The sequence below is a fragment of the Equus przewalskii genome, chromosome 1 (assembly GCF_037783145.1).
Source record: "Equus przewalskii isolate Varuska chromosome 1, EquPr2, whole genome shotgun sequence".
Taxonomy (NCBI): Eukaryota; Metazoa; Chordata; class Mammalia; order Perissodactyla; family Equidae; genus Equus; species Equus przewalskii.
Window position 1 is genome coordinate 141,381,773 of NC_091831.1, and position 27,497 is coordinate 141,409,269.

The 27,497-nt window shown below is 39.4% G+C and overlaps 1 protein-coding gene across 11 annotated transcripts in view; it reads left to right on the forward strand.

Moving 5' to 3' along the window:
- Positions 1–5,285: 5,285 nt before the first annotated feature.
- CEP152 (centrosomal protein 152) overlaps positions 5,286–27,497 on the forward strand; it is a 92,680-nt gene continuing 70,468 nt past the window's right edge. For 4 of the 11 annotated variants that reach the window (XM_070624445.1, XM_070624486.1, XM_070624478.1 and 1 more), the window contains exons 1-8: positions 5,317–5,623; positions 10,838–10,931; positions 18,996–19,099; positions 19,323–19,389; positions 19,477–19,755; positions 21,321–21,486; positions 24,355–24,498; positions 25,578–25,717. In XM_070624445.1, coding sequence (XP_070480546.1) covers positions 10,845–10,931; positions 18,996–19,099; positions 19,323–19,389; positions 19,477–19,755; positions 21,321–21,486; positions 24,355–24,498; positions 25,578–25,717 — 987 coding nt within the window. In that variant the 5' untranslated portion in view covers positions 5,317–5,623; positions 10,838–10,844. Of the gene's footprint in view, positions 6,070–8,907; positions 9,028–10,837; positions 10,932–18,995; positions 19,100–19,322; positions 19,390–19,476; positions 19,756–21,320; positions 21,487–24,354; positions 24,499–25,577; positions 25,718–27,497 lie in introns of those variants that run through there. The other 7 variants (XM_070624457.1, XM_070624497.1, XM_070624480.1 and 4 more) reach the window with 4 other exon arrangements.

Sequence of the window (27,497 nt, forward strand, 5' to 3'; positions counted from 1 at the left end):
ACAGAAGTGGAGTAACACTTGGGAGGGTCTGCATTCCATGTTCAAATATAATTTTTGCAGCTTTGCATCTTTATCAAATAGTCATCATCACTTCTTCTGATAACTTTTACTGGCTTTCTGATTAAAAACCTTGTTGTGATTGAAAATCCTAAACACTGAATCTAGGCACTTGGCTCTCACACTTTTAGCCAAAGACCATCAAAGAGGCAAAAGCCCTATTGTCCCCATACTTTTTATCCCCCAGCTCCTCCTTTTTTTTGGTAGGGGAAAAGAACTCAGTGACAATAAAGAACTGGAGGAACAATAGGAATTGTTTATTTACTTAGTTTTAAGGGAGGGATACAATCCTGTTCTTATGATTTGATATTTCAAAATACTGCCCTATAGATTTTTCAAAAAACTTAAGTAATTTTGCCATTTGCTTTGATAATGTGTGGCCAGTTATTTAAATAGACCGAATCTATAGCCAACACATTTCAATAAAGTATAAGCAAATTTCAGAGGAATTATAAATTGATGACTCTACTAATAGATGACTAGTGATAAAAATTGAACTGAACTTGGATATTATTTTAAAGTCAAGTTATAGCAAAAGTGTAAATTAATATATTAAAGTAGTTAACACTACACACAGTTGGGTCACAACAAACTTAATTGATACTGATGAAGCCAAGCTAAGATTGTTCATAATTAAGAAGCAGGAATAACAGCTTTTTTAAAAAACATCAATTAATTAATTTTTTTCATTGAGGTAGCATAGGTTTATAACATTATATAAGTTTCAGGTGTACATCATTATATTTTGATTTCTGAGGGAAAACAGCTCTTAAAAACCATGACGTCCCGGGAAAAGTGGGAATTCCCAAAAGTGGGAATTTCAATTATCTTCAAGTGTGGGAGAGCAGGAGCTTTACCATGTCACACATAGAGATGATGAATCACCATTCTTGGCAAACTTAAATAATGTGCTAATTTTACTTTGCAAATTCTAAACATTCATAACCCCTAATATCTTAGTTGGTAGATTCCTAATAGGTAAACTTTAGTTGTACATAAAATTGCAAGTTGTTTTCCCATGATTACTGAAGAAATGGCTTGCGTGTTTGTATCATTTAATGATCCATCAGGAATATCCTTGAGGTCTACCAGTGGGCCATGGATCATGTTTGGAGAATCACTGGTCTAGATTTTTCAAATACAATCAATCATCACAAACGCACCTTCGTCGTAAATGGTTGTGAGGAATGGAAAGCCACCTGTATTAATTTCGTAGGGCGGCCACAACAAAGTGCCACAAAGTAGGTGGCTCTCACAGTTCTGGAGGCTGGAAGTCTGATATCATTGACAGGGCCATGCTCCCTCTGAAGGCTCTAGAAAGAACCCCTTGCCAGCTTCTGGTGGCCCCAGGCCTTCCTTGGTTTGTGGCGACATAACTCCAACTTTTGCCTCTGTCTTCACACGGCAGTCTGTTTCTTGTGTGTCTCTCTGTGTCCTCTCCTCTTCTTTTAAGGATACCAGTTATTGGATTTAGGGCCCATCCATATCTAGTATGACCTTGTGTTAACTAATTACATTTGCGAAGACCCTATTGCCAAGTAAGGTCACATTCTGAGTTCTAGGTGGACATGAAATTTGGGGGGACACTATTCAACCCCTACATGACCCAAGTCAGCTCAAGTCAAAAGATGTTTTAAGGTTCAGGTTATCACAGAACCCAAGGAAAAGCTGAATTGTTAGGCTTCACAAAGTGCGGGAACCAGGCAGATCCACGACTTTGAGCAGCAAAAGTTCACGATCTTCAGTCTAGGCTCCACAACATATATGACAGCTATGGAAGTTGCATATTGCCCATAAAATACAGACAAGCGTAATAAAAGTCTGCTTCTCTTCTGTATGGTTACCACTTGATGCAGTTTCATGGAGTCTTACTGTAGTTATCTGGGAAGTGAACATGATTGGTTCAGCTTGGGTGTGGTGCTCACATTTGACCCAATCAGGTATGGCCAGGTCTTGGGGTGGTGGGGAACTGATGGTGGTGAGGTCACAGCGGCTGTGGGCAGGAGTAGTTTCTGTGATAAGGGACTTAATCAGGGCAGGCATTTTGATCCACATGTCAATATTAAATGAGTCCCTAGAACATGCTTGGCACAAAGTAGATGCTCAAGAAATATTACTGAGTGAATATACTAGAAATAACGAACTGATCTTCCTCAGTTAAATAACACTCAGTTAAATAGTGTTTCTACATTTTAAAAGCTCTTTCATACAATCTTATTTTAGTCTTTTCACAATCCTGAGATGTAGATATTATCATTTCTATTTTGTTTTCCTTTTTTTCTTTTCTAGGAAGATTAGCCCTGAGCAAACATCTGCAGCTAATCCTCCTCTTTTTTGCTGAGGAAGATTGGCCCTGAGCTAACGTCTGTGTCCATCTTCCTCCACTTTATGTGGGAGGCCTGCCACAGTGTGACTTGATAAGCGGTGTGTAGGTCTGCGTCTGGGATTCAAACCAGTGAACTGGGCCGATGAAGCAGAGAGTGCAAACTTACCCATTATGCCACCAGGCCAGCCCCTCATTTCTGTTTTCAAACAGGAACTTTGAGGCTCTGAGGGATTAAATAAATTGTTTTGGACAAAAGCTAGTAGGTAGGAGAGCTGGAACTTGAGTTCAGATCTTCTTTAAGTTCAGCGCTCTTTTGAGGATAGCACTCCTTATTTCATGATGGCATTGCTTTGACCTCATAGTTTTGACACCAAAGAAAAGGTAGGAAAATGGAGGAATGAAGGCTTAGCTCCAGCTTTATAAATGTTCTGAAGGGAGGGAACACATCTCATCAATATGAAATTTCCCCTTGAAATGTAAAGTCTGGTAGAGGTAGGGTCCCTCCCAGCTCACAGGTGTATCTGTTTAAAAAATACAAGACAAGCATTGATCCGACATTCTACAAATAATCTGCTGTCCAGCATTCAGTGCCTTTGGCAGTTTTTCTCTCTTTCCCCTCATTTGTCTTTTTTTTGGCCCACAGAATGCTTCCTTGTGTTTCTCTGGACGTGTTAAGTTCCTTCCTCATGTGCACCATAACTTACCTCTGCAGAATGCCTTTCCCGTCTCTCCAGGCTTCAAGCTCTTCTATTGACTGCTTCCCTCCAGCCTTCTTCTCCAGTCTTACCTCTAAATATAAGAATCCTTTCCTTTTGCTGGTTTGGACTTCACATTGCAATCACTCCTGCTAATCAACCTGCCTGTTGACTCTGCGTCTCCCTCCAGGAATTTTCCCCGATAGGTCCTTCCTTAGTCGTTCACTTTTCCCCAGAATTATTACCTATTCGACTCATAGTGCATGTAGTAAACTATTTTTTTGTGTGTTATCATTTCTCTTTTTATGTAAGCATCTTGGACTCCAAATAGAGTGTGGGTACCTGAGGGTATGGGTTCTGCCTCATGCTTTATATGCAAGCACCTAGGCAAGGAATTAAACGAGATAGTCAAGAAAATTTTGTCAATTATGATATACAGATAACTCCGCTCAAATCCATTTTTAAGGCAAGGGGCTCTGATTTACTCTTTATTTTGCATCTTTTGTGAGTTATGTGCTTCAGTCTCATATTTTATACGTAGTGATGAGCTCTGGATTTGGAGATAAAGGAACTGGGTTCAAATTCTGTCTCTCTCACATTAGCTGCACAGTCTTGGACTAGTCACTTAATTTTTTGGGGGGTCAGTTTCTTCTGCTGTAAAATGGAATACTAACACCTGTCCTAACCCCTCACAGGGTTGCTGTGAGGACCAAATGAACTAGTGTCTGTGAAAGGACTTAGCAAACTGTAAAGCGCGATGTAAGGGGTTATAAACACGGTCTCATGCGCTTTTTCCCCCCTCCATCTTTTATCTTTCATCTCTAAGAAACAGTTGTTTGTGGGCGGGGATTGCTTACCATCCTTGCTGTAGCAGTCCACCTTGAGCCTCAGCACACGTCACTACACACAGCTTGCTGAGGGACTTCAGTGAGACGTGAGCAGTCCCTGAGCCGCGTTCCCACTAACGGATACCTTGGCTCAGGTTTCAACATCTGCCAATTACCTGAATGCTTTTTATTTGCTTTTTCTGGCACAAAAAGCCTTCATTTAGTTGTTCGTTAACTTGTTTGCTCATTTAACAAATTTGTTTTGAGTGTCTACCAGGGGCCATGAAGCATAGTAGACGTCCAAGAAGCAAAGTAAGTACCTCAAGACGTTAACATTGGACTGAGTGAAACAGACACACAACCACCGATTATAGTAGATAATAACAACTATAATAAGTTATGTACACTGTGTACAGAGATGGAAAAGGTCGTTTTTGCTCAGGGAGGGAGATGTGTGTCATGAAAGCCTTCAGTGGAGGTCCCCATCTGTCTTGAAGGCTGAGTAGGTGGAGAAGTAAGGGAGGGCAATACAGGTGAAAGAAATAGCTTGAGCAAAACAAAAGAACTTTTGGAACCACTGGCAGCTCAGCCAGTGATTTCACTCACCTATTGCTGTGGATTGAGTACCTATTATGTGCCAGACCATTATGCTGGCGGATGGGGTTACAGGTGTCAGTGCAGACATCATAGGGTGGGATGGTGAGGCAGCAAAGGAAAACTAGCCAGATGATGAAGAGCCTTAAACTAAACTCCATGTTAGTATATATGGGAAAGGGTTAAAAGACTATGTGAACCTGTTGCTACCAACTCCTTGATATTCCCTTGGACCCTTTCAACCATAGAAGGTAGATAAAGTAGTGGATTTATTGCAGACTGGGCAGAACCGTCTTAAAGGGCAGGTTAACGTAGACGGAAGTGACCAGAACATTCACGTTAGAGGAAATTCAAGTAGTGGACAAACACGTGGGAAAATGTGCCATCTCATCAGTAATTAAAGAAACACAAATTCAAACAAGTTGGGACCTAGTAAGCAAGAAGACAAAGTGAAAGAACATCGAAGGCTGTTTGGGTGATGGAGAAGCAGGCACCCTAGAGAATCAGAGGAGCAAATGCAAAAACCTCCAAGGTAAGAGTTCAGTGGGGAAACTGAGGGATTCTGTGTGCTGCAGCCGAGAACCAGGGATTTGGGGTGGAAAGCGCGGGGGCCACGAGTCAGCGCACCAGTCGGCCCCATAGGGTGGTTAGGAAAGGGGCAAGGTTGCCCAGGCAAGACAGGTGCATCTTCGCCTAACGCTGGAGGCCAGGCGCTTGGGCGTCTCTAGGCAACCGATAAGCCCGCCCTCACCAGACTGAACACTTTCGTAATTGGCTCACGAATCCACCAATGGGCGCACAGGAGGAACTTCCCGCCACCTCTGGCGCCCGCTTTCAAACAGCCATATATTTGCAACTGCAGGGGGACTTCTCAACCAAACTTGAGAAAGGCGGAGACTTCAGCCTCCACGCCCTGCCCCGAGCAGGCATGGCCCCGCCCACCGGCCCAGCTTCTAGCCGGCGATTGAAGGCGGCGGCTGCTCTTCAGTGGCCTCAGGGCTCCGTGGGTTCGGTTGTGACTAGGAAGGAGCTAGCGGGTTAGAGGCAGGAGAAGGAGGTTTGCTAGAGGTTGGTCTTCGGCCGGGGCTAGGGTTTCCCCTCGGTGACAGCATCCGTGGCCTCCGGTGAGTTTCTCTTCGAGGCTGGGCTTGAGGCTGGGGTTGGAGGAGGTGCACGGTCCTCGGGATTCTGGCTGAGGTTTTCCGGAGGTCTGACCCGCCCCCTCCCCAAATCCTGCGGTGGTGGACTGCCCGCGGTTTGCGAGGCTCAGCCTTGGACTTTGAAGTGTCATCGAGACCCCAAGATCCTACTTAGAAGTGACGTCTGGGAATCCCTCCTCGCCTCCTCCAGGCTGCTGGGGTAGCCCTGAGACCCAACCCTGGCGACCCCCGCCCTGGTCACCCTGGCGCCGCGTCTGGCTCACAGTGGGTGCTCTGTGCACGTGTGTTGAGCGAGTGCCTGTGACGCTGGCAGCCAAAGCCTGCAGCCGCGGGCATTCTGGGCTCCGTGCAGCTTCGGTCTCGCGGTACCTATTTGTTGTGCAGTCGTTGACGCTAGACGGAGTTCCTTGGTAAGGCCATTGATTGTTTCATTTGTTATCTTGTGGGTGCCTACTCGCTGCATCCTCTGGGCACCCTGAATCGATTTCTCCAAGCTGCCGTCATTAGCACTGATCACAGATTACTGTCAACATTGGTATTGTATGTCTATTTTCTTTCCCTCCACCAAGTCCTGTTAAACTTTGTAATCTTGAGCAGTGCTTGGTAAATAATTGTTGAATGAATGAATAGGCCTCATAAGCCTGGTGTTGCAAGTCTAAAATAGGCTAGTGTGCTCTGGCTATTTCCATTCTAGAAGGGAAGCAAGTAAGCAGAATTTCCTAACTCCTAGGGCACTAATAACCCAACTTTGTGGCCCTTAACGGTTTCTATCTTTTAGTTGTGAACTTGAGTCTTATTTCAGCTGAATTTTGCCATATCCTTCACAATGGCGTGACAGTTTATATGCCCTCCCTGGATATGTGAATGCACTCAACTAAATAAGAGAGGCTGAAATTGAAGCTGTGAGAAAAGTCTAAGAAATATAGTCTGAAAGTGAAAGAGTGACTCATTTCGTGGGGGAACAGGATTGGGAGGGCACCTTGAAGGAGGTGGCATTTTCATCCCAGAAGAGGTTGCGTTATTTGAAGGAAGTTTTGCCACAGGCTGCGCCTTCACCTTTTCTCAGGTGTGTTGAATGCTGTTTGTTCCTTTAACCTCTTTGGTAGCTGACAGACTCCTCTTCATCAATAATAATGTCCTAATCATAACAAGACTAAAATGTATTGTTTGGTACGTAGTGCTAAGCACTTTTGGTGCATTATCTTGGGAAACTTCATAACCAATCTTTGAGGTAGGTACTACTTTTACCTCCATTTTATTAATGAAGAAATGGAGAAGAAATGCACCGCTGATAGATAGAACCAGAATTGAGCCCGGGTTGTCGGAGTGAGAGTGCTCATTCTTAACCACTTACAGTTGTGTTGTGTCCTTTACCATCCATTTGTAATCTAAAGTTTTTTCTTTCTGTGAAACTTCTCTCAGCCTTCCTTTCTTCTTAAGCAAAGTTATTTGTGCTTTGTACTTTCCTCTATTACAGAACTTGTTACACTGTATCATTGTAACTATTAATTTATATCATTGTTTCCTTAAGGGACTATAAGCTTCTGTTGGCTGGTACCATGTCTTAGATACATCTAGGATGTAACTTGGCACACAGTAGGTGTTCAGTAAAATTTTATTGAACTAATGAATCAGTATAAGGCAACGTGAATGTATCATATTCATTCAGCAAATATTTGTTGTGTGCCTACCGTGTGCAAAGGGTAGGGGAGATACATTTTGATTCTGCTTACCAGCTATTAGATGAGGCAAAAACAATGCTACTTTTGCTTTTTAATGTTGTGTACAACTAAAAACCCATTAGTCTTCTCATTGCAAGGAGGGCAGAGAAAACAACCAGGGACCACAAACTGAGTACTGACACTGAGCCCTTCCAATCTGAGTGTAACTAAGGACAGAACATAGTCTTGTTAATAGGTTCAGAAAAGGTTGTCTACCTAGGAAGAAAGTATTAACCAGATTGCTATTAAAAAAAAAAAAGCATACGGTACACTTATTCTGCATTTTGATCTTTTAATAATCAGTCAATAAATATAGAAACATTTCATTATCTTTATTGGTGGCATAGTGTTGCAAAATTAATTCAGAAGTACTTTTACTAGGGCAAATGTTCTTTTTCAATATACATATTAATATTGATAGTTTTCAAGATGTTTTTCGTAGTTCATGCTTTCACCAGCAATTCATGAGATTGCCTGTTTCCTATAAAATAGTCACCACTAGGTGTTATCTAGTTTTTTTGTTTTCAATTTAGCGGTTGAAAATCATATTTCATTGTTTAAATGACACTTTGAATTCTTCCTGAGCTTAAACGTCTTCTCAAGTTAATTGAGCATTCACATTTCCTTTTTAAAATTGGTTGTCATGTCAGTTGCGCATTTTAAATTGGGTTGCCTTTTTTTTCCGTTTCTTTGTGAGAATTGTATGTCTGAATTCTGTCATGTATTTTGCCAATATTTTTCTCATTATTTATTATTTTATCTTTTGACTTTGTTAGTGATATATTTTTTCATACATAACGTTTGACTTGTTAATGATGTCTTTTGCCATATATAAATTTAATTTTTTTGGAGTTAAGTTTCTGTCAAGGTTTTCCTTTATGGCTTCTGGGTTTACTGTCTTGTTACTTTTTTCTAGAGCTGTCTCTTGTATTGTTCTGAATATTATAGTAAAGTCTCTGAAAGCAGTGGTAATTCGTAGTGATTAATAAGTTGAAGAAAAGCGTTAGCTCTTATTTTAAATTTTAGTTAAAATACTAATTATCTTTTCAGTCTTTTTTTTTTAGATGACAGTAAGTTTATCAAATTTCTCTTTATGCCTAAAATAGTTTCTTAAGGTCTCTGCTAGTTTGTACTTTTAAGAAGGAAAAGTGATTTGTTCCTTTTCTTCCTCAGTGGAGAGAAATTTTGGTCTTTTCAGATATTTTCAGATTCTTCTTTAATGACATGGTTTGGATTTAAAATGCCATTCAAAGAAAGATACAGTTTGGTCTTTTACATTCTCTTCACTGAAAAATGAAAATATCTTGTAGAATTCATTATTCTTTATCAGGAAAAAAATAGCTCTTTATTTAAAGTAGCTGTGTTTGGCAATAGGCTCTTGTAAATCTTAATGTTCTTTTTCAATATTCAACAAGAATTAATGGCAGGTTAGTGAAGGATTGAAAAAAAAAACACCCTCCCTTCTTTTGTCTAATAAAGAAGAACTTAATCCATTTTCCATATTTTGGCTTTAACTATAAAATGCAGGAGGAGGTGGGGATTGCTGTAAGAATCAGAAACAGGAAAGATTGCTCCTGCCTGAGAATTCAGGATGTCCTTAAGGTCCAACTGAATCTCATTTCTTTTAAGAAGCCAGGATTTAAATGGGTGAGTATTTTCATTGTGTGTAGATTCTGTGGACTTGATGTTCACTTGCTGTAGTGAAAAAACCCCCGGAGACATGAGCACGTGTGAGTGTTTTTCCCTCACCATTTCAGCTGTATTGGAGGCTCTTTACCATACTCGGATCTCCATCTTATGCTGGTGTACAAGAGGGTTCTTGTAGCTGCTGGGTGGAGACAAGGTTTAGAATGCCCAGGCTTCTGTCTTTTCCCCCTCAGTGAAAGAGCACACATGTCCCTTCCTCCTTTTAGCCCTGGCACAAGACTAAAAAGGAGCAGGTCTGGTCTAAGAAGCAGAGGCTGGAAGGGTCTGCATTGATGGGAGGCATTTGAGTTGATAGAGTTCAAAGGGACGGGCTGAGTGTAGGCGCCAGAGAGGGTGGGATAGAGAAGGTGGCCTGCAAATTTGAGTTTGGCCAAGAAACATAACCCAGTCCTTGAAAAACAAACAAAAACTCGGCATATGGGGATTTTCAGCATTGAAATTCATATTTGTGTTCATCGGTAATACCATATTTCATCTTTCTAAAGCGCACATTTTCTGTTCACATTTTAACATCTACAAAGTCAGGCTGCATTTTAAAATTAATGATGTTGGCCACATAATTTAATTGGCCACATCTTCTTCTCAGTGGTACAAATGGAACTGTGTCCTACAGTCAAGGGCGCTTTGGAGCTGATGAAGTGGACTGTCTTTTGCTGCAGAGCTGTTGGCTCACCTGAAAGTTTGTGATCATGGTTCTCAGCTGTTAACACGAGGGAGCTAAGTTCTTTATGGTAAAACGCGTTTGGATTGCTGGGTCTGTCTTCCAATTTAATGACATTTTAGAGCCTGAAAAGTGTCGTGAATGAGTTGTGGCTCAGGCTCACATCAAAGTGTGTTTCATTGGCGTGCACGGAGTGGACTGAATGCAGGGCAGTGTTAGGCCGGGTAATTGATGACGCCTGCCGACTTTTTTGTCGGGATTGTTCAAAGCTTTGAAATTCTGGGTAGTTTCTGTGTAGTGTCAGGATCCCTAAGCATAATTCAAATCACCAGCAGCCTTTTGACCGTAAGTACTTGAAAACCCAGCTGGTGCTTCTGCCACAGCAGTTACCATTCTCCAGGGAGCTCTTGCTGTTGCTTTTGGAATTGCAGCTCCACAGTGGGACAGCTTTGCAGCCTTCACTTCTGTTTGTCCTGAGTTTTTTTTTTGCTAGAACCTAATTTTATCAAGCTCAAGAGCAGGACATTTACACTTATATTTTTGTTGTTTGTCACATGGCGTTTACCAGATTGTAAATGGTTTTTGGGTGCCAATCGTTAACTCAGAATTCAGTGGCTCTCTTTTCGTAAAACATGAGTCATATCTGGGTTTGTGATGTTCAAAGGATGAAGCAAATTATGGAGGCTACTACCTGTGCCATATTTAATAATAAGTTAGAAACTGAGTTATTCTTACAATTTTTGTGCTTTGGCACATTTCTAGTCTGTTGTTACCTTTTTTTGTGTGGACAAAAATTTTGCTGTTTTAAGTTATATTTTCTAGACCACTGGAAATGTATAATCATAGGTTTATTAGCTTTTTGCATTTTTTCTTTTCTATGTATTGCTGTCATACAGCTATTTTCTGTGAACCATAATTAATTTGTAATAACTCTCCTTATATTTGGCACACTAAGCATTTGTCATACATGAGTTACATAGATCTTCTCCCTGGCTGCTGTTGTCTTTTTGTGAATGGCGTCTCTTGTGTAGTTTGGTTGGGGAGCTTTTATGGGATATTTAGAAACCAAACATCTTTATTTTCCCACAGGAGGACCATGTCATTAGACTTTGGCAGTGTGGCACTGCAGACACAAAATGAAGACGAAGAATATGACAAAGAAGATTATGAAAGGGAGAAAGAGGTAAGTTACTCAGAAAAAAGACTCTAAAGGCAATCTTAAATAATTTTGTTTCCTAATTAAAATTATATCATCTTGTGTCATTTTGAAGGAATTTATCATTCTTTTTTTTTTTAATTCCTAAAACCTCATCAGTATTTACATGTTTAAAAGGTGGATGAGTGGAATGCTTCCTTGTTTGAGAGAAGAGTACAACAAAACTGTGAATGATGCCATCGGATAAATGGTTAGATTCTTTAAGATCTTTCTGTTGAGAAGGTACTGGTTGGCTTTGGAGGCTAAGGCCTAGCTTCCAGTTGCTTGGAACATTGCCTTGAACAAGTCCAGAAGGTTCTTTGCTTTGGGTAGCTTATATCCTAGTTGAGGCAGATAATAAACAAGTAAAAAATGAATAAAGTAATTTGAGTGAGTGATAATTTAGTGCTGGTAAATGGTAGAGGAACCAATAGGGTGATACTAAAGCAACCCTAGGGAACTGGTGAGGGAAGGTCTCTCGGGGGAAATGTTTGAGCTGAGACTTGACTCACGAGAAGGAGCAGCCATGCAGAAGCCTGAGGAAGAATATTCTAGGCCAAGACACCAATGAGTGTAAAGCCTGGAAATCGGGAAGAGACCCTTTGTATCTGTGGAACAAGCAGAGGGCTGTGGTTTTGGGATTGTGTGAGCAAGGGGTGAGTGGTGGAGATAAGGTGAAGAGGTGTGCTGGGGCCGGATTGGGGCATGTCATAGTAAGGTGTTTGTACTTTAGTCTAGGAGCAATGGGAAGCCAGTGGGGGATTTTAAGCAAGGAAGTGATATCTGATCATATTTTGGAAAGATCTTTCAGAATGTTGGGTGGTGAATAGAATAAAGGAGTAAGAGGAGGAGATCCTATTATATATATATATACATACACACACACAAAGTGTTTAATGGAATTCTTCGCACATAGTAACTGTTCAGTAAATGGTGGCAGTAGTAATAGTAGCATTTGGTAAAAGTCAATTTACTTGTTATAATCATTTTTAGTTTGAGTCAAATTTCTTGATTGACTGTGGTAACAGGCTTGTTTTGTACTGAGACTATGCTTGATGTGATCCATTTTCTAGTATGTCAAATAATCCTTTTTAATAGTTACTGTGGACCATTAATATTAACAGGAAGCAAGGAAAAGAGTCTATTGCTCACATGGCTGGCAGTAGAGTTAGCATAGAGATAGGAAATGGCAGCTTAGGGGATTTTGTCCATAGACATGCATAGTTTGGTTGCACAGTATTTTTAAAATGAATCTATATTTAAAGATTGGAAAATTTCTTATAACAATCCAGAGTTTCTGGCTTGTCTTGAAGTGTCCTATAAGCTCTGGCCACATGCAGCCTGCGTCTGCAGCTGGCAGCAGGCGGGCTGGAGCTGAGCAGTGGCTCTCCCTTCCCAGCAGGCCACAGTCCCCACCTCTCACAGACAGGGGCTTCTGCACTTGGACCCGCTGGCTTCCTTGCTCTTGTAAACTCTCTGCCGGGTCGTTGAGGGCATTGGAGTTTGTGACCCTGAGCAGGGTTTCTGGACTTTGACAGGGTCCTTCACAACAATTGTTATGGCAAGGATGGGGAGGAGGATTTTCGGTTACTTTGTGAACTCACAGCATGAGGTTTTCCTGACCCTGATGGCTTTGGAGAGGTCGCTGGAATTTAGCTACTGGGATTCTTGAGAGGATCAGTTGAAGTAATTACTATAGTAGACTTTTCAGAAGAAGAAAAAAATCATCTGACAGGTGATTTTTCATTGGAAAAGATGTTAGAGAGATGGGTAGGTTGTTAGAGTGAGCTTACTGCCAGGGGTGTTATGTGGTGAAAGTTTTAAATGGGGTGTTAGTTAAGGAGGCAGTTAATTCTAGATAATATAGAAAATAGCCAGGGGGATTATGTGCTGGCGTAGGGAATTTACAGAGGAAAAGGAGCTCTGAAGAATTGAAGTAACTAAGAGTGTTTCTAGCAGAGTGGAGGAAAAGAATATACAGCTAACTTGATTCTAACATGGTTGTGGTTCATGTTAATAAAAGGTATTTGTACCTTTTTTTTTTTTTGAGGAAGATTAGCACAGAGCTAACTACTGCCAGTCCTCCTCTTTTGGCTGAGGAAGACTGGCCTTGAGCTAACATCCGTACCCATCTTCCTCTACTTTATATGTGGGAGGCCTGCCACAGCATGGCTTTTGTCAAGCAGTGCCATGTCCGCACCTGCGATCCGAACCGGTGGACCCCAGGCCGCCGAGAAGCGGAACATGCGAACTTAACCACTGTGCCGCCGGGCCGGCCCCATACTTTTTTTTTTTTTTAATTGCTGCAGAGGAAGAAATGGAATCAGAGTCTAGAGAGTTTCAGATTTTTCAGCAACAAAAGTCAGAATTGTTCATAAAAATTCAGCTGCATGTCTATTTTGTCACAGCAAGTTAAAATAATAAATTGGCTGATCAATCCGAAGCTTGTTTGCGTATCCAGAAGCCTTTTCAGCCTCCTCTGTCTTCCTGACACAAGGTTAGCCGAAGAGTTCACAACCTTGACAGGTTGAAGAAAAGAGCGGGCTTCTCCTGGCCGCCTGGTTGGTAGCTTTGGGATTGCTGGCTGGGTTCTAAGCGTTAGCGGTGGGTTTATGTATAGTGCTTTCTCTACATAGTGAATCACTTTGTATTCAGTTCTCTTATGTAGGAGGAATGCCTGTATCCCCAAGGATGTCCTGTAGGGCTGGCCAAGCAGGCCGTATCTGACTCATGGTCTACCATGCTACACATTTATGAGATCCTCTCTCTGTAAATGGCAGAATAATCCTAATTTGGACCTTCTAGTCTGAACGGCCAGTCCCTAACACAGCATGCTTTCCCAAACTAAGTTTAATTTTGGTGCTTTGGGGTCACTTGGGATTTTGTCCACACTTGCCCATAAGTCAGTGAATAAGCCAGCCTCCACGCCATCCTAATAGCAGCTCTACAGTTATGATCTTGCCTTTTCCACTTCTATTCAATCCATTCTTTCCACTGAAGGGCAAATGGAGAAAGTGCATTTAATCTTCAGAAAAGGAAATGATTTAGCAAAGTGATTCAATATTCAGAGAACTTCTAGACCAGTGGAATCTCAAGCCACAGACCATCATGAAGAGACTCATATTTTGAAAAAACCTCCAAGAATTTTGCAGAAAAGTAAGGCACTATAATAATTTCTAAATTGCTACAATTCTAAGTGGTATTTTGGTAAAAGTTTGGCCACTGTGGACCAAGGCATAGCAGAGAATTGCATACCTCACAGCCTCACCCAGTGTGTCGCTTGAAACTCCATCTCCTACACAGTTCAGATAAGGGTGCAGGCGAGTGAGGGTGATGATATCATGGAGATATAGTATTTTGTCAATTAGTCTTCATATCATTCATGTTCCTCACAACTTATTAGAGCACATTACTCTCTTGCTGTACCGCCTGAAAACACTGATGTAGTTGTTCTTCTTGCCACTAAGTAGACCTCATCCAAGGTATTCTGGGCAAACTTTTACTCGTAAAGCTGGCCCAGAGAAGAGGAATTCACAAGTTCTTTTATGAATTCATTCGTAACGTAAGAATCAGGTTTTGCCAAATATTTTTCACCTAAAGTCGCTATACTTTGCGATTTCCTCATCAGATATTACAGAGATACAGTTGTTATTATTGTGGTAGGAATGGTTGTTATAAACTTCAAGGTTATTGGTAAAGCCACAGCATAAGGTAGATTGTCATTTGGGATCTCACAGTTTGCTGGAGTATACATGTACTTTCTGCAATGTCATCAGAAGTAGCTCTGTGATTATTGCTTGGTTCTAGATAGTAAAATTTTGTATGTATGTATTTTCGAGCTGGTGGTTTGTGGGCAGAAGTACTTAGTAATCTGTGCTGTCAAGGTAATACTTGCTAATGGTGGTTCGTTTAATGATGCTGTCTTTGAAACCTGGAAAATGATCTTGAGTGGAAAGGTAGGTGATTGAAGTAGCAGATGGCCGAACAGAAACTTGCACCTGGCGATACTGATTTGAGTCCCTGTTGGTTTTAATGTTGGTACTTCTCTAATAGAATAATAAAGCCCAACTGAGCTCGGAATCATGTATTTTAGAGCTAATGCTTCCATTGCATAGCCTTTCTTCCACTTTTTAACTGCCTTGTTTGATGTCATTATGGAAACATTTTGGTATTTTGTCCCCCACTAGAGGGAGTTGTAAAGCTAGTATTTGTTTACATTTTATATTATTTGAGTTATTTAGTGGAATTTTCCTGTCACCACCCAAGAAAATCAAAGAAACAAATGGCTGAGTATTCATATTACATTTTTTCTGATATTTTTCTTTAGCAACTTCTTATACTTTATCTAGATTGTGCCTTTGAATGTACACAGTATTTTTATACATGTATTTTTCAGGGACTGTCACAATGGGAACAAAAGCATTGAACTCTGGCAGACTGAAGCTTGACTGTATACAAACAGGTAGAAATAAATGTCTTCTAGTGACTGACTAAGTGTCAGAAGAAAGCAGGAGAGGGAATGAGAGATTCAGGTTCTGGCGCCGGCTCTGCGACTGTAACTCTTAGTTTTCATGGGTGTGCTCCTTTCCTTCCCTGGCCCTGGTTTGCTCACCTTTAGAAGGATAGGTTTGACTTGGAGGAGCTCCAGTGTTCCTTCCAGGCCTAAAGTTCTATTATGTGTCATCTCTAGTGCAGCCAATATTTGTCCAATAAATGCTGCTGAATTTCATTTTCAGATATGTGGCAACCCAGACAAGGTCTTCCCCACTAACATTATAAAATTTAGTTTAGCTGATGGAATGAATTTTTGTGTTTTAATTCTGCACATAGCGTAATTCATAAACTAAAGCCCTAGTTATTTGACCCTTTATCAATTCCATATTTGGCCTTTTCGAGGATGTTTTTAACTTGGCTCTTAGATTAAAATGAAGAGTCTGCTTAGTGTGTAATCATGAAAGCATTATTTAATAATTCATATTTTAAAATATCAGAATCTTTTGAGCGTACTTATGAGGTAAGCTGCTCAAAAGGCGTGTGAATGTTGGCTAATCATCTGCTGCTTTTCCCTGGGGAGAAGATGTATTGTACGGTTTGTAATCTGAGAACTCTTGCTTTCATGAATATCGAGGATTATAGTTTCTGAAGACAGTCTGTTTAGTTAATTTAAGTTGAAAATCCTGACAAAAGCCTTACGTGTTCTCTGTTTTGTATTCCCTCTAAACATAGGCTTTTTGGATGTTCTTCACGGGTTATAATAAAGTGTTTTGTTGCTGAGGTTCTTTGAGTAAAATGCCTTCATTTTTTTCTCTCTTTTTACAGAAGAAACGTGTGAAGTAGTAAAAGGAGAGGAGTTTAAAGAGCAGTTTAGAGTACATTTCAGTAGAAGCCTTAGCAATGGCAAATTATCTTTTTTCTAGGGAAGTTCTCGCTTTAATCGTTAAATCAGTTGATACACAATAATATCCTACTGAGAAGATTGCATTTGCAACCAAAAAGCAGTCTGATGAATCTGAAAGTAAGGAGTACAATTAAATCTTGTCATTTCTGAGGATTGTTATCTTTGCCTTTGAGTCTGTATTTGGTAGTTGGGTCCATCTTTAGCAAGGAAAGTTTATAGTTTCTAAAATTCTCTACTTGGTGACATGCGTAAGTTGATACAGTAATTCAGTGTTTTATGGCATAAGGTCCAATGACCAAAAGCAAAATCTATTTGACAGTGTATATGAGGAGGGCACACTTTGATGCTGGGAAAAGGAAGCCTTGGGGGTGGGATTTTGTTCCTGAATGGCCTTATTGGGAGAACTCACCTCATTTAGCTTCTCTCTGCCCTGGAAGTTATGGAAGTCAAGGAATATGGTCCAGCTATGCCAAAGAACTTGATGGAGAAATTTTTTGAAGGTGAATGAAAGGATTCTAAAATGTCAGCATATGTGTAAAATATTTTGTAAGACACTAAATACTCTAGGGTTGATTTTGCTAGTTGATAAGTTTACCTATGGACCCAGAAGCGTTTTGATGAACTTATTGTTTATGCTCAAATTAATTTTCCTCTGTAGTTGCCAATTTTGTTAAGGTTGTGGTGTCGCAAAGAAAGCTACAAGAACTGCTTAATTACTGTGTAGCTTTTTCTGTCTTTGTGAGGGGGAAAATGTACTGTTCACATGTCCTTGTCAAGGTTCCCCCGAATTATAAGGCGTGTACTTGAACCTCACTGAAGGTTTAGAAGAAAATATTCTTTCTGTACGGGAGTCCTTACTTGATGTAAGTATAAAAGATTTACTTTGTTATTTTTTTCTGTATAGCATGTGGGGATAGTCTTTTTCCTTAAAGCAATAATTATAGACAAAACAGGTTGGACTACTTTTAAAAGACCTCATAGACGTTTTTTCTTAGTGAATTTTGTGTTTGTGAAGTCACTTTTCTACCTGTCAGTTGAGGCATGCGTGCATGTATACGTTTACGAATATGTTGTTCTGTTTGGTTTTCAGTGTTGTTTCTTTTGTGTTTCTTGTTTTTTATATCTTTGCATTAACTCTGATATTGCTGATTCTCAAAATGATTTTTCAATTACCTTGCATGAGCAGGTGGCTAATAAATCAGGCTCCTGGTTGTTCATATTAGTATCAAATAAATTGTGAGATGAAGATAACTTTTCATTGGAATAGAATATTTTTCTCTCGTTTCATTTTTAAGGAACCAAATGGATTGAGAAAACTTTTTTTTTTAATAATCCAGTGAATATTAGAAATATATCTGGGAGTGAGGAAGTTCCCAAATTTGACTTCACGAAAGCTCGGTAAACAATTGGGGCCTTCCTTTCAGACCTTTCTTAGAATGTTTTAATTTAACTTTTATCATATGTATTTTGTTTAAGAAAGTTTTTTGACTTTTAATGTAATACTCAGATATATTTTATAGCTGCATTTCATTTCTTTTATTCTAATGACAGAGAAAGTGGGGGGAAAAACCTGCCATAGACTAAGGAGCATCTCATTTTTTTCCTCCAAGGTTTTCCAGAGTATTTAATATTTTGAAAATTTACTCATTGCGTAATTTTATGGGATTGATTTTTGTACTGTGGGAGGACTCAGTCAACTTGTTAATTTAACTGGTGCTTAATTTTAAAGAGAAATCATTATAAGCAGTCCCCCTACAATTTAGTAACATTATATTGAATCTTCTGATTGTTCACATTTTAAGACATTATATTGAGATTTAAAGAAAGACATTTACAGATAGATATTGAAATTTAACAAATTAGGCAATTCGTTCATCTCTTTACCACAGTTTATCTTGAAACTTGAATGAATTTATTCTGTCTGAATAGTTTTTATAGGCAGAATGCTAGAGATGTGATTTTTCTAGGAAAAAATTGGAGAGCGAAGTCAAATCCTTTTATGTCAGTTTTAGAGTTATGCTTTTGAGAGTGCTCTCTGTAGAAAGCTGAATCTTACAGCTCTCCTTTTACCCAAGGGCGGAGTATTGTGTATCTTTTCATCAATGAAATTAGTTGGCTGTCTACTAATTAGTCACTCCCCAAGAGGTTTCCATCACATTGTTAGAGCTTTTAAGGGCCTCTAGGCCACCTGCTGCTGCTGCTGCTGTTACCACCTGGGCAAAGTGCAGCTGCCTACTCAGATTCCCTGGGGGATATCTGATTGTCAAGTCCCCAAGGTCTGATTACTGGTACAAGAGGATTCTGAGAGTCAGGTCCGCCCTGTAATAATGTAATACTTACAGTGATGGTACCATTATTATGACCTGCTGTGTTCCCGTCAAGAAGTTTTTAAATTCTGTTGTGTATGTGGATTTAAATCTAAGACCTTTTGTAGAAAAAAGCAAAGCCTTCTAATATAAGTCCTGGTATTATGTATTCCCCCTTCCCCAAGTGAAATGATGAACATAATTCGTGTGGAATTTAAGACATTTATTAAATGGAGGAATTAGGAACTTCTTTGACTTCTGCGGTCAAAATCACCCTTCCAAGGCAGCCTTGGTTTGTCACCTTGTGTTTAAGGCAATGTGATACTGATGCTGACTTTCCTGTCTCAGTTGCAGCAGTTACTCACTGACCTTCCTCATGATATGCTGGATGACGACCTGTCTTCCCCCGAGCTCCACTCCTTGGACTGCAGTGAGGATGGCGTAGAGGGAGAGTAAGGACCTGAAGTCACCTTCACTTGTAGTTTACAGTTCTATAAATCTCTTTCTTTTGATTCTCTGCACGTAATAATGTGTATGATTATAAAATTGTAGACTAATTCTCAAACTTTTAGATGAAGGCTGGAGGGAAAACATGTTAAAATCTTGGGGTTCTTTGTGGTATCTATGTCCAAATAAATGATCAGCTCTAAATCGAAAGTATTGATTTTTCTCAAGACCACATCGTTCTGAGCAATCGGAGATGAACTGGAATGTGCATCGAGTGCTGCCTAAATCTCAAAGTGTAAGTGTAAATATCTAATGTGATAATGACTTTGATGAGGGTGGGAATAGATCTTAGAGCTTTTGTTTTGCTCTTGTTGTCTGATAGGACTATAATGAGATTCAGGATTTATATATTGGAGAGAAAAGCGGCAATGGCTGGGAGGAGAATCAGATTGAAACTGAAGGCCAGCATCCTGGGTACCATCCTGAAGAAGGTGGAGATGAAGGTGGAAGTGGTTATAGTCCTCTGAGTAAATATGAGCAGACTGATTTATATCACCTTCCTGAAAACTTTAGGCCGTATACCAATGGTCAGAAGCAGGAATTTAATAGCCAACCAACCAATGTAATTAAATTTTCAGATCCTCAAAGGAATCATTTTCAGGTACTGTAAGAACTTGACTTTCAAGGATTTGTGTGTGTACGCATGCCTTTGCTTGTATGTGTGTTTTTAAGAAACGTATTTAAGTGGCATGGTAAGATTTATTTTAAGTACAAAAATTTCTGAGAGTGCATTTATTCATGCTTAGCTGAATTACTCATGCTGTTTTCTCTTTATAGTCTAGTGAAATCGTGATCTGAAGTCAGAATTTTAAAATAGAGGCTTTATGGAAATAGTTAAACATTCAAAGTTAAGTCTGTTCAAGAATAACTATCCTCGTTTACTGCTGCTTCTGGCTTTTACCGTTTCACTATGCTTTGGGGAGAAGCTACCATCAGGGGATCTTGATGGAGTTTTAAAGCAGTAACTCTATATAGATGTCACCATTTAATTGCTTGATTTTTCTTGCTCACCACCCTTATAACAAATTTTAGGTCAAACACTTCAAAGCTGATATCTCTTTTGTGATGATATAGCAGTAGAAAGGATGAATGTTAAGGAAAGAAGCACTTTTTTGTTGCTGTTTTACCCTAGGAGAGTTTAATGAAGTAAGACCTTAGGATACAGTTCACTGTTGTTTAGACTTTCTTCTTAACAGTGAATGCCGCATTTTGCGAATAGCTATTCTGTGTCACTCAATGACAGGGTGATTTTTTGGTCCTTTTAAGGGGGTCAATTCTCTTACTTCTATCTCTATAGAATGTTATTGAATATTTATTGAATATGTTATGAACAAAAGTTATTGAATATTTATTGCATATGAGACATTGTGTCACATGTTCTTGTTATTGAATATGCGCATTTTTATGTTCCCAAGATGTTGGCATCATCTAAATCATTTTTAAATATTTGTATACAATCTTATTGGAATTCTTAAGTGTTATTTATGGAATTGGGCCCATAATGCTCAAAAGTACAATTAAGATGTGTGATACATTGCTGGGGCTGGCCCGATGGCCTGGTGGTTAAGTTCAGTGCCTTCCACTTCAGTGGCCTGGGTTTGTGGATTCAGATCCCAGCTGCGGACCTACACCACTCGTCAGCCATGCTATGGCAGTGACCCACATATAAAATAGAGGAAGACTGGCACAGATGTTAGCTCAGGGCTAATCTTCCTCAGCAAAAAAAAAGATGTGTGATAAATTGCAGACTTTCAATAAACAGTGTTAAATACCAAGTGCTATTTTTAGCAAAGATGTATGTATAAAATTTGTAGTTGTGCCACAATTAAGTTCTGTATATAATTTATGTAATTTTCTTTTTTTTCTTTTGAGGAAGATCAGCCCTGACCTAACATCTGCTGCCAATCCTCTTTTTGCTGAGGAAGACTGGCCCTGAGCTAACATCCATGCCCAACTTCCTCTACTTTATATGTGGGATGCTTACTGCAGCATGGCCTGCCAAGCAGTGCCATGTCCACACCCAGGATCCTAACCAGTGAACCCCAGGCTGCCAAAGCAGACCATGCACACTTAACCGCCGTGCCACCAGGCTGGCCCCTAATTTATGTAATTTTTGAAGAAAAGGCCAAATCCTAATTGTCAATTTCATTTATCCTCTTATAATAGCAATTTGGTACATCACAAGGTCCCAGTTGTCAACCTTTGGAATCATATAAAGTGACATATAAACCTTATCAGTCTTCTGCCCAGAATAATGGCTCACCAGCCCAGGAGATAGCAGGAAGTGACACATTTGAAAGCCTACAACAACAATTTTTAGGAGCTAATGAAAGTATGTATCAAGCTTATATTTATTTCTTAATTCATAATTGGAAAATTTTAAACACTTTGAGCATGTTCAAGAATTATTATTATTTTTATGTATTATATGGAATTGTGGTTGTTTCTTTTTAAAGAGCTCTTATTTTTAAAGATATATCCTGAAATATTTAAGAATAAATTGATATGAAGTCTAGGTTTTATTTCAAATAATATGTTGTTGGGGGTAGTGTTGGGTGGGAATATAGATAGAGCAAGATTGGCCATGAGTTCATAATTGTTATGTCTGGGTGATGAGTTCAGGCGATTCATTCTATTCTACTCTCTACCTTCTTCTATATTTGAAATTTTCCATAATAAAAATTAAAAGAAACTTTTCTCAACTGTATATTTCAGTCTTTCTAGTTGGTTGAGACTTTTCATTAGCTTTATATTTTCTTCTGAAGGCTAATTTGGAAACTGAAATCATAGTTTTCTCTTCAATCTAGATATTTCATTATAAAAATTTAATTTAGTAAATCAGCCATTATCATCTTAATTTTTTCTTTTTCATTTTAGAGTCTTAGCATTGACTAGGCAACTCTGATATAAATTACTTTACATTCAGAGTTTAAACTAGACTTATATCTCAGGTTCAGTCATGTGGCACTTGCCAAAAAAATTTCTTTTGTGTAGTATATGTATAAATATGAGAATAAGAAAAGTGCTACTAGAGAATTTTGATGCCATGAAACATCCAAAACCAAAACCCAAAACACTCCTGTGACTAACCTGAACTAGTGTTTTCATACATCCAACTTTTATTGTCGTAGTCTCTGGCATGTGATATAACTTCAAGTATTGTGCGTTTGAAGAGCCAGTGTGATTCTGGGGTGTGAGGGCAAGGTTTTTGTTTGTTTTATGTTTACGAAGTGGCAGAAAAGTCATATTGGATGTTCTGGGTTTCCTGGGCTGCGCCGAAAAGGAAACTGGACTTCATGCTCTGACTTCTTAGCGCTGCTTCCATCGGATGCTCTGGTTATGGGATGGTTGTAGGGGCAGGCCAGAGCTCACTTTGCCCCGAAGGAGTCGACAGCAAATGTGGGGTTGGCCTCTCTTTGTTTATCAGTTTCCGTGGACTGAAGAGATGAGGCCGTGGACAGTGCGTGTGGCATAACTGGTTTTAGGTTGAGTAAGTAAACAGCACGATAGTGGCCTGACATTTTGGTGTTTACTCTCTGAGTTCCCCTGTGTTCAGTTACGTTTATGTCTCCTGGTCTTTCTGCATATCTAACCTCTCATCACTTTCTTAACAATCTGCATTTTATTAAGTTGATTTATTTTTTAAGTCAGTTACGCATTTGGCTAAATTTGACATTTGGAAGTTAATTAAATAACTTGGTGGTAGTGCCGAATTTAGTGATTACGTCTTCTTAGCAACAGTAGTTAAAAGAAATGAGTTTGAAGAGAGATGGGGCTTGTAGACTGTTTATTCCTGGGCTAACCCTTCTCTATGGCCTGAGAGGAGTTTGACCTGTAACCAAGTTTTCAGGCTTCAGATTTTTTGGTTTTAACCATATCTCTTTTTAAAAAGAGGGCTGCTTTATTTGTTAGCAAGTAGAAGCATTGTTCTAGTAGAAAATGAAGAATTATTTGTCATTGTGTGGTTAAAGCATTATCCTTTTCCTCTGAGTCATTTTTTTTCCTTCTTTTCCCGTCTTTTTTTTTGTGTGTGTGAGGAAGATTGGCCCCGAGCTAACATCTGTTGCCAATCTTCCTCTTTTTGCTTGAGGAAGATGGTCCCTGAGCTATCATCTGTGCCAGTCTTCCTCTACTTTGTATATGGGACACTGCTACAGCAAGGCTTGACCAGTAGTGTGTAGGTCTGTGCCTGGGATCCAAACCTGTGAACCCTGGGCCACTGAAGCAGAGTACACAAACATAACCTCTCCACCACTGGGTCTGCCCCTCCCCCCAGTCCCCGTCATTTTTAAGTGGTCACTAAAATGACTTTAAATCCTTTCTGAAAGAAGACTTCAAAATTCTTTATTAATCTATTCATTAATTTATTAATTCAGTAGGTATGTGCCAGCATAAATATGAATACAATATAATTCCCACTCCTGCTTAAAATAAAATATTTTGTGAAGGACGTTTAGAAATTTTCTTTAGAAATGGTTTTATAGGGACTGGCGCCGTGGTGTAGTGATTAAGTTTGGCACACTCTGCTTCTGCAGCCTGGGTTTGCAGGTTTGGATGCTGGGAATGGATGTATAGCACTCGTCAGCCACGCTGTGGTTGTGACCCACGTATAAAGTAGAGGAAGATTGGCACAGATGTTAGCTCAGGGCTAATCTTCCTCAAGCAAAAAAAACCAGGAAGATTGGCAACAGATATTAGCTCTGGGCTAATCTTCCTCAGCAGAAAAAGAAAAAAAAAGGTTTTATAGAAACTGATATACTTTTTTCCTCAATTTTAAGAGAGCCTAGAACTTTATTCCATTGTAATTGGTATATACTTATTTTTAATTAGCCAAAAAGCTAGTGATTCAGGGTTATACTCTAAACCAGTGACTTTTCAAACTTTGCTGGCAGTGACCACAGCAAGAAGTAGTTTTTACATTGTGATGTCATTTATAATATTGACCTATGTAAATAAGTATATATAACTGAAACAGAAGTTGCACAAAATAATACTTATTCATACTACGTGATGCACTGTGATATGTTCTGTTCTATCTTGTTTTTTTTTTTTTGTTTGAAAAATACTGGTCACAGTCCACTGAGCTGATTTCATCCTACTCTAATGAGTTATATGCACAGTTTGAAAAGCTCTGCCCTAAATGACCACAAATTTATGTCTTGATGTGCTTTTGTCTGATAAATTGTCTTTAATTCCAAAGCAGATTCTGCGGAAAATATGCAGATTATTCAACTCCAGGTTCTTAACAAAGCAAAAGAGAGACAGCTAGAAAATTTGGTTGAAAAGTTAAATGAAAGTGAACGTCAAATAAGATATCTGAATCACCAGCTTCTGATGGTCAAAGGTAAGATAACACGCCTTGGGTGCCGTCCTTTGTGAGGTGTGGTAGAGCTAGATGCATTGTTTCCAATAAGCTCCTTTTAAGTATGAAGCTTGGCTCATAGTGAGTCAGTCAGAGGGAGACAAGACCCAGGACTTTGGACACCTTCCCTTGGGTTACTTGTCTCCAGAACATAGTATTTTGAGGTCCTCATTTTCTCCCTTTTCTTCTTTCTCTTCGATTAGGCTGTTAGAATCAATGACCATTACTGAACGATGCTGATAACATCCTGTCCTAAAAAGTTGTTGACTCCTTATGTAGTTGACCGTGGATGAAGTATTCCAGTTCCCAGAGAGACTTGTCTTTAGTTTGCAGGACATTTTCTGAGCCTACAAATTAGCATAACGTTTTAATCCAAGTGAGAGTTAGTGATCCCGAACTCCTTTAGATGTGCCAAGGAGAAAACGGAGCCATATCTGGGAGAAGCACATAGAGTAAATACAGATTCAAAGTATCATTGCTTATTCTTTGTGCTTTCTGTCGTTTTGGTCAGCGTTGAACTTTCATTTGTAGAATAATTTTGTGGCTGAACTCCAGCTCATTTCAAACTTAATTGATAGTGAAAAGGTCTCTTTCTGTAATGCTCATAAAATTTCTTTTGCGAGAACTTGTGAGCTGTTATGGTAAAGTATGTGGGAAGATTTTAAAATTAGGTGAATTTAAGAGTTTATTGCAAGTATGTATAAGAAGTAATTAGTCCTCACATTCCTTCTTGAGTTAGCAGGAGTTTGTCACATCTATGGAGCTTCTCAAGTAAACAAATGCTGAAATCATTGTTAGGAAATCTTTTGGTCCCAAAAGGGATACAGTAAGATTTTTGAAGGAAGTGATTCTGGTTCTCTAAATTTTTTTGTGTGTCATGCATTCTTTTTTGGATCTTTTCTATAGTTTTCTCTAAATCAACTAAAGTTCATTGTCTGAATTGAATTAAATGCAGCAACATTTATATATGCTGTAGATCTGCTATCTATATATAGGGATTGTGACAATTTGGGTCCCTCTACAGTAACATATTATTTATATAAACATTTTTAATGCCCTAGATGAAAAGGATGGTTTGACCCTTAGCCTTCGAGAATCACAGAAACTCTTTCAGAGTGCAAAAGAAAGAGAGATACAGCTTGAAGCACAAATAAAAGCTTTAGAGACCCAAATACAAGCGTTAAAAGTCAATGAAGAACAGGTAAATATTTTATCTTGTTTATTTATGAAAAAAAGTTATGACAGTGAAAGTTTAGTTACTTAACACAACTTTTGGTAGGGTAGGACTAAACTTAGAAGAACTTTGAAGTCTGTCCCTTCTTCTACCATAAGCCCACTTTTCCTTCCCTTCCCTTGAAGGAGTGGGGCTACCATCTACCTAGTCATCTCCACCAGAAATCTGGAGGCGACCTCAGCCCCTCTGTTCCTCTTCCACTGTCAAGCTGCTAAGTTCCGTTGAGTGTCCTCATTTCTGTCCACATGTCCCTAATTCAGGATTTTACCATCTATTGCAAAAGTCTCTTACTAAATCTCTAGTCTTTTACCCCACCCCCTAATTTTCTTTTATGGCCATCTCAGTAATCTTTCTGAAGTGCAGTTCTGGTTGTCTTTCCCTTGCTTAAAGCCTTTCAGCGAACCCACTTGACCTGTGGGATGAAGTATGGCGTCAAGATGACCATCTGATCCTTGCCTATGTCTTCTCTTACTCTCCTCAAACTTAACAGTTTGTTGTTTTTTATGTACTTGTATGTGCTGCCTCCTCTCTGGAATGCCCCTTCCACAGCACACTGCTATTCGATTAACAAGCACCTGCTCATGGATTTTCTTTCCCTAAGTGTCTCCTGCTTTCCTCCCAAGCCAGATGATCACATCTGTTATAACAGACTGAGAACGCCTTGAAGGTAAGATTGGGCTGCCCTCTTCTTTGTGGCCCCAAACCCCAGGCCTAGTGCCTAGTGGTCAGCTTATCTTGAGTGAACACTGTTATTCAGAATTGACCTAGCCTATATATTTTTTCTTATAGTTTTCTCTATTCCTGCTCATATCAAAACTATGTCAAAACTATGACCTTATGGTGTGTTTTGAAATTTGGAGAACAAGGGCTACCCTTAATGTTCTTCAAAAATTTTGCAACCCTTTTTCACATTTTTTCTTCCAGATCTTGTGAATCATCTTCTCATATTTTGTAAAAAAGTCTTGTTGGGATTTTGATTAGTGAGGCATCATGTTTACTGTTTCATAGATGAGTTAACCAAGTCTTGCAGAGGTCAAATTACTTTCCCATGGTTGCAAAGCCTGTTATTGACAAAATATCAGAACTCAAATTTCCTGACCCCAGTGACTTGTTTTTAAAGTGGTGGCACATTCTTTGATTAATGAGATAGACAGCCATTTGATTGTTGGGAATAGTCACAAGTCATTAGTAGCCAAGCCTGGTGGAGGACGATTCATGAGAGTAATACCATTTTGGGGGCAGAAGGGGAGGTAGTTAAAAATGAAAGTGACTATAAAATAGTGAGCTGGGTTTCAAATGAGATATGTGGCTAATTCAGAGGATGGTTTAATGAAAGAGTTTAAACAATGGTGTCTCATGTCTGGCTCCTTCTCATCCTTCAGGTCTCAGCTGAAAAAAGTCACATTTTCAGAGAGGACTTCCCATCTACCTTATATAGGCCATAGCTCCATACTCCCACTCTCTTTCATCGTGCCATATTCTATTGCTCTATTTTTAAATGATCTGAAATCTCATTTGTTTCACTTGTTGTTGTCTGTCTCTTCTCGCCAGAAAGTAGTGAGAGCCTGGTCCTCGCTTGTCTTGTCATCATGTCTTTAGTGCTTAGAACCCTGCCTGGCTCAAAGTAGCCACATTATTTATTGAGCAAATGATTAAGTGTCTTAAGCAAGCAATCTGTGGAATAGAATGAAGAATAATCATTTGAAATTTTAATTTTTGTGTGTAATGAACATTATTATCGTTTTTA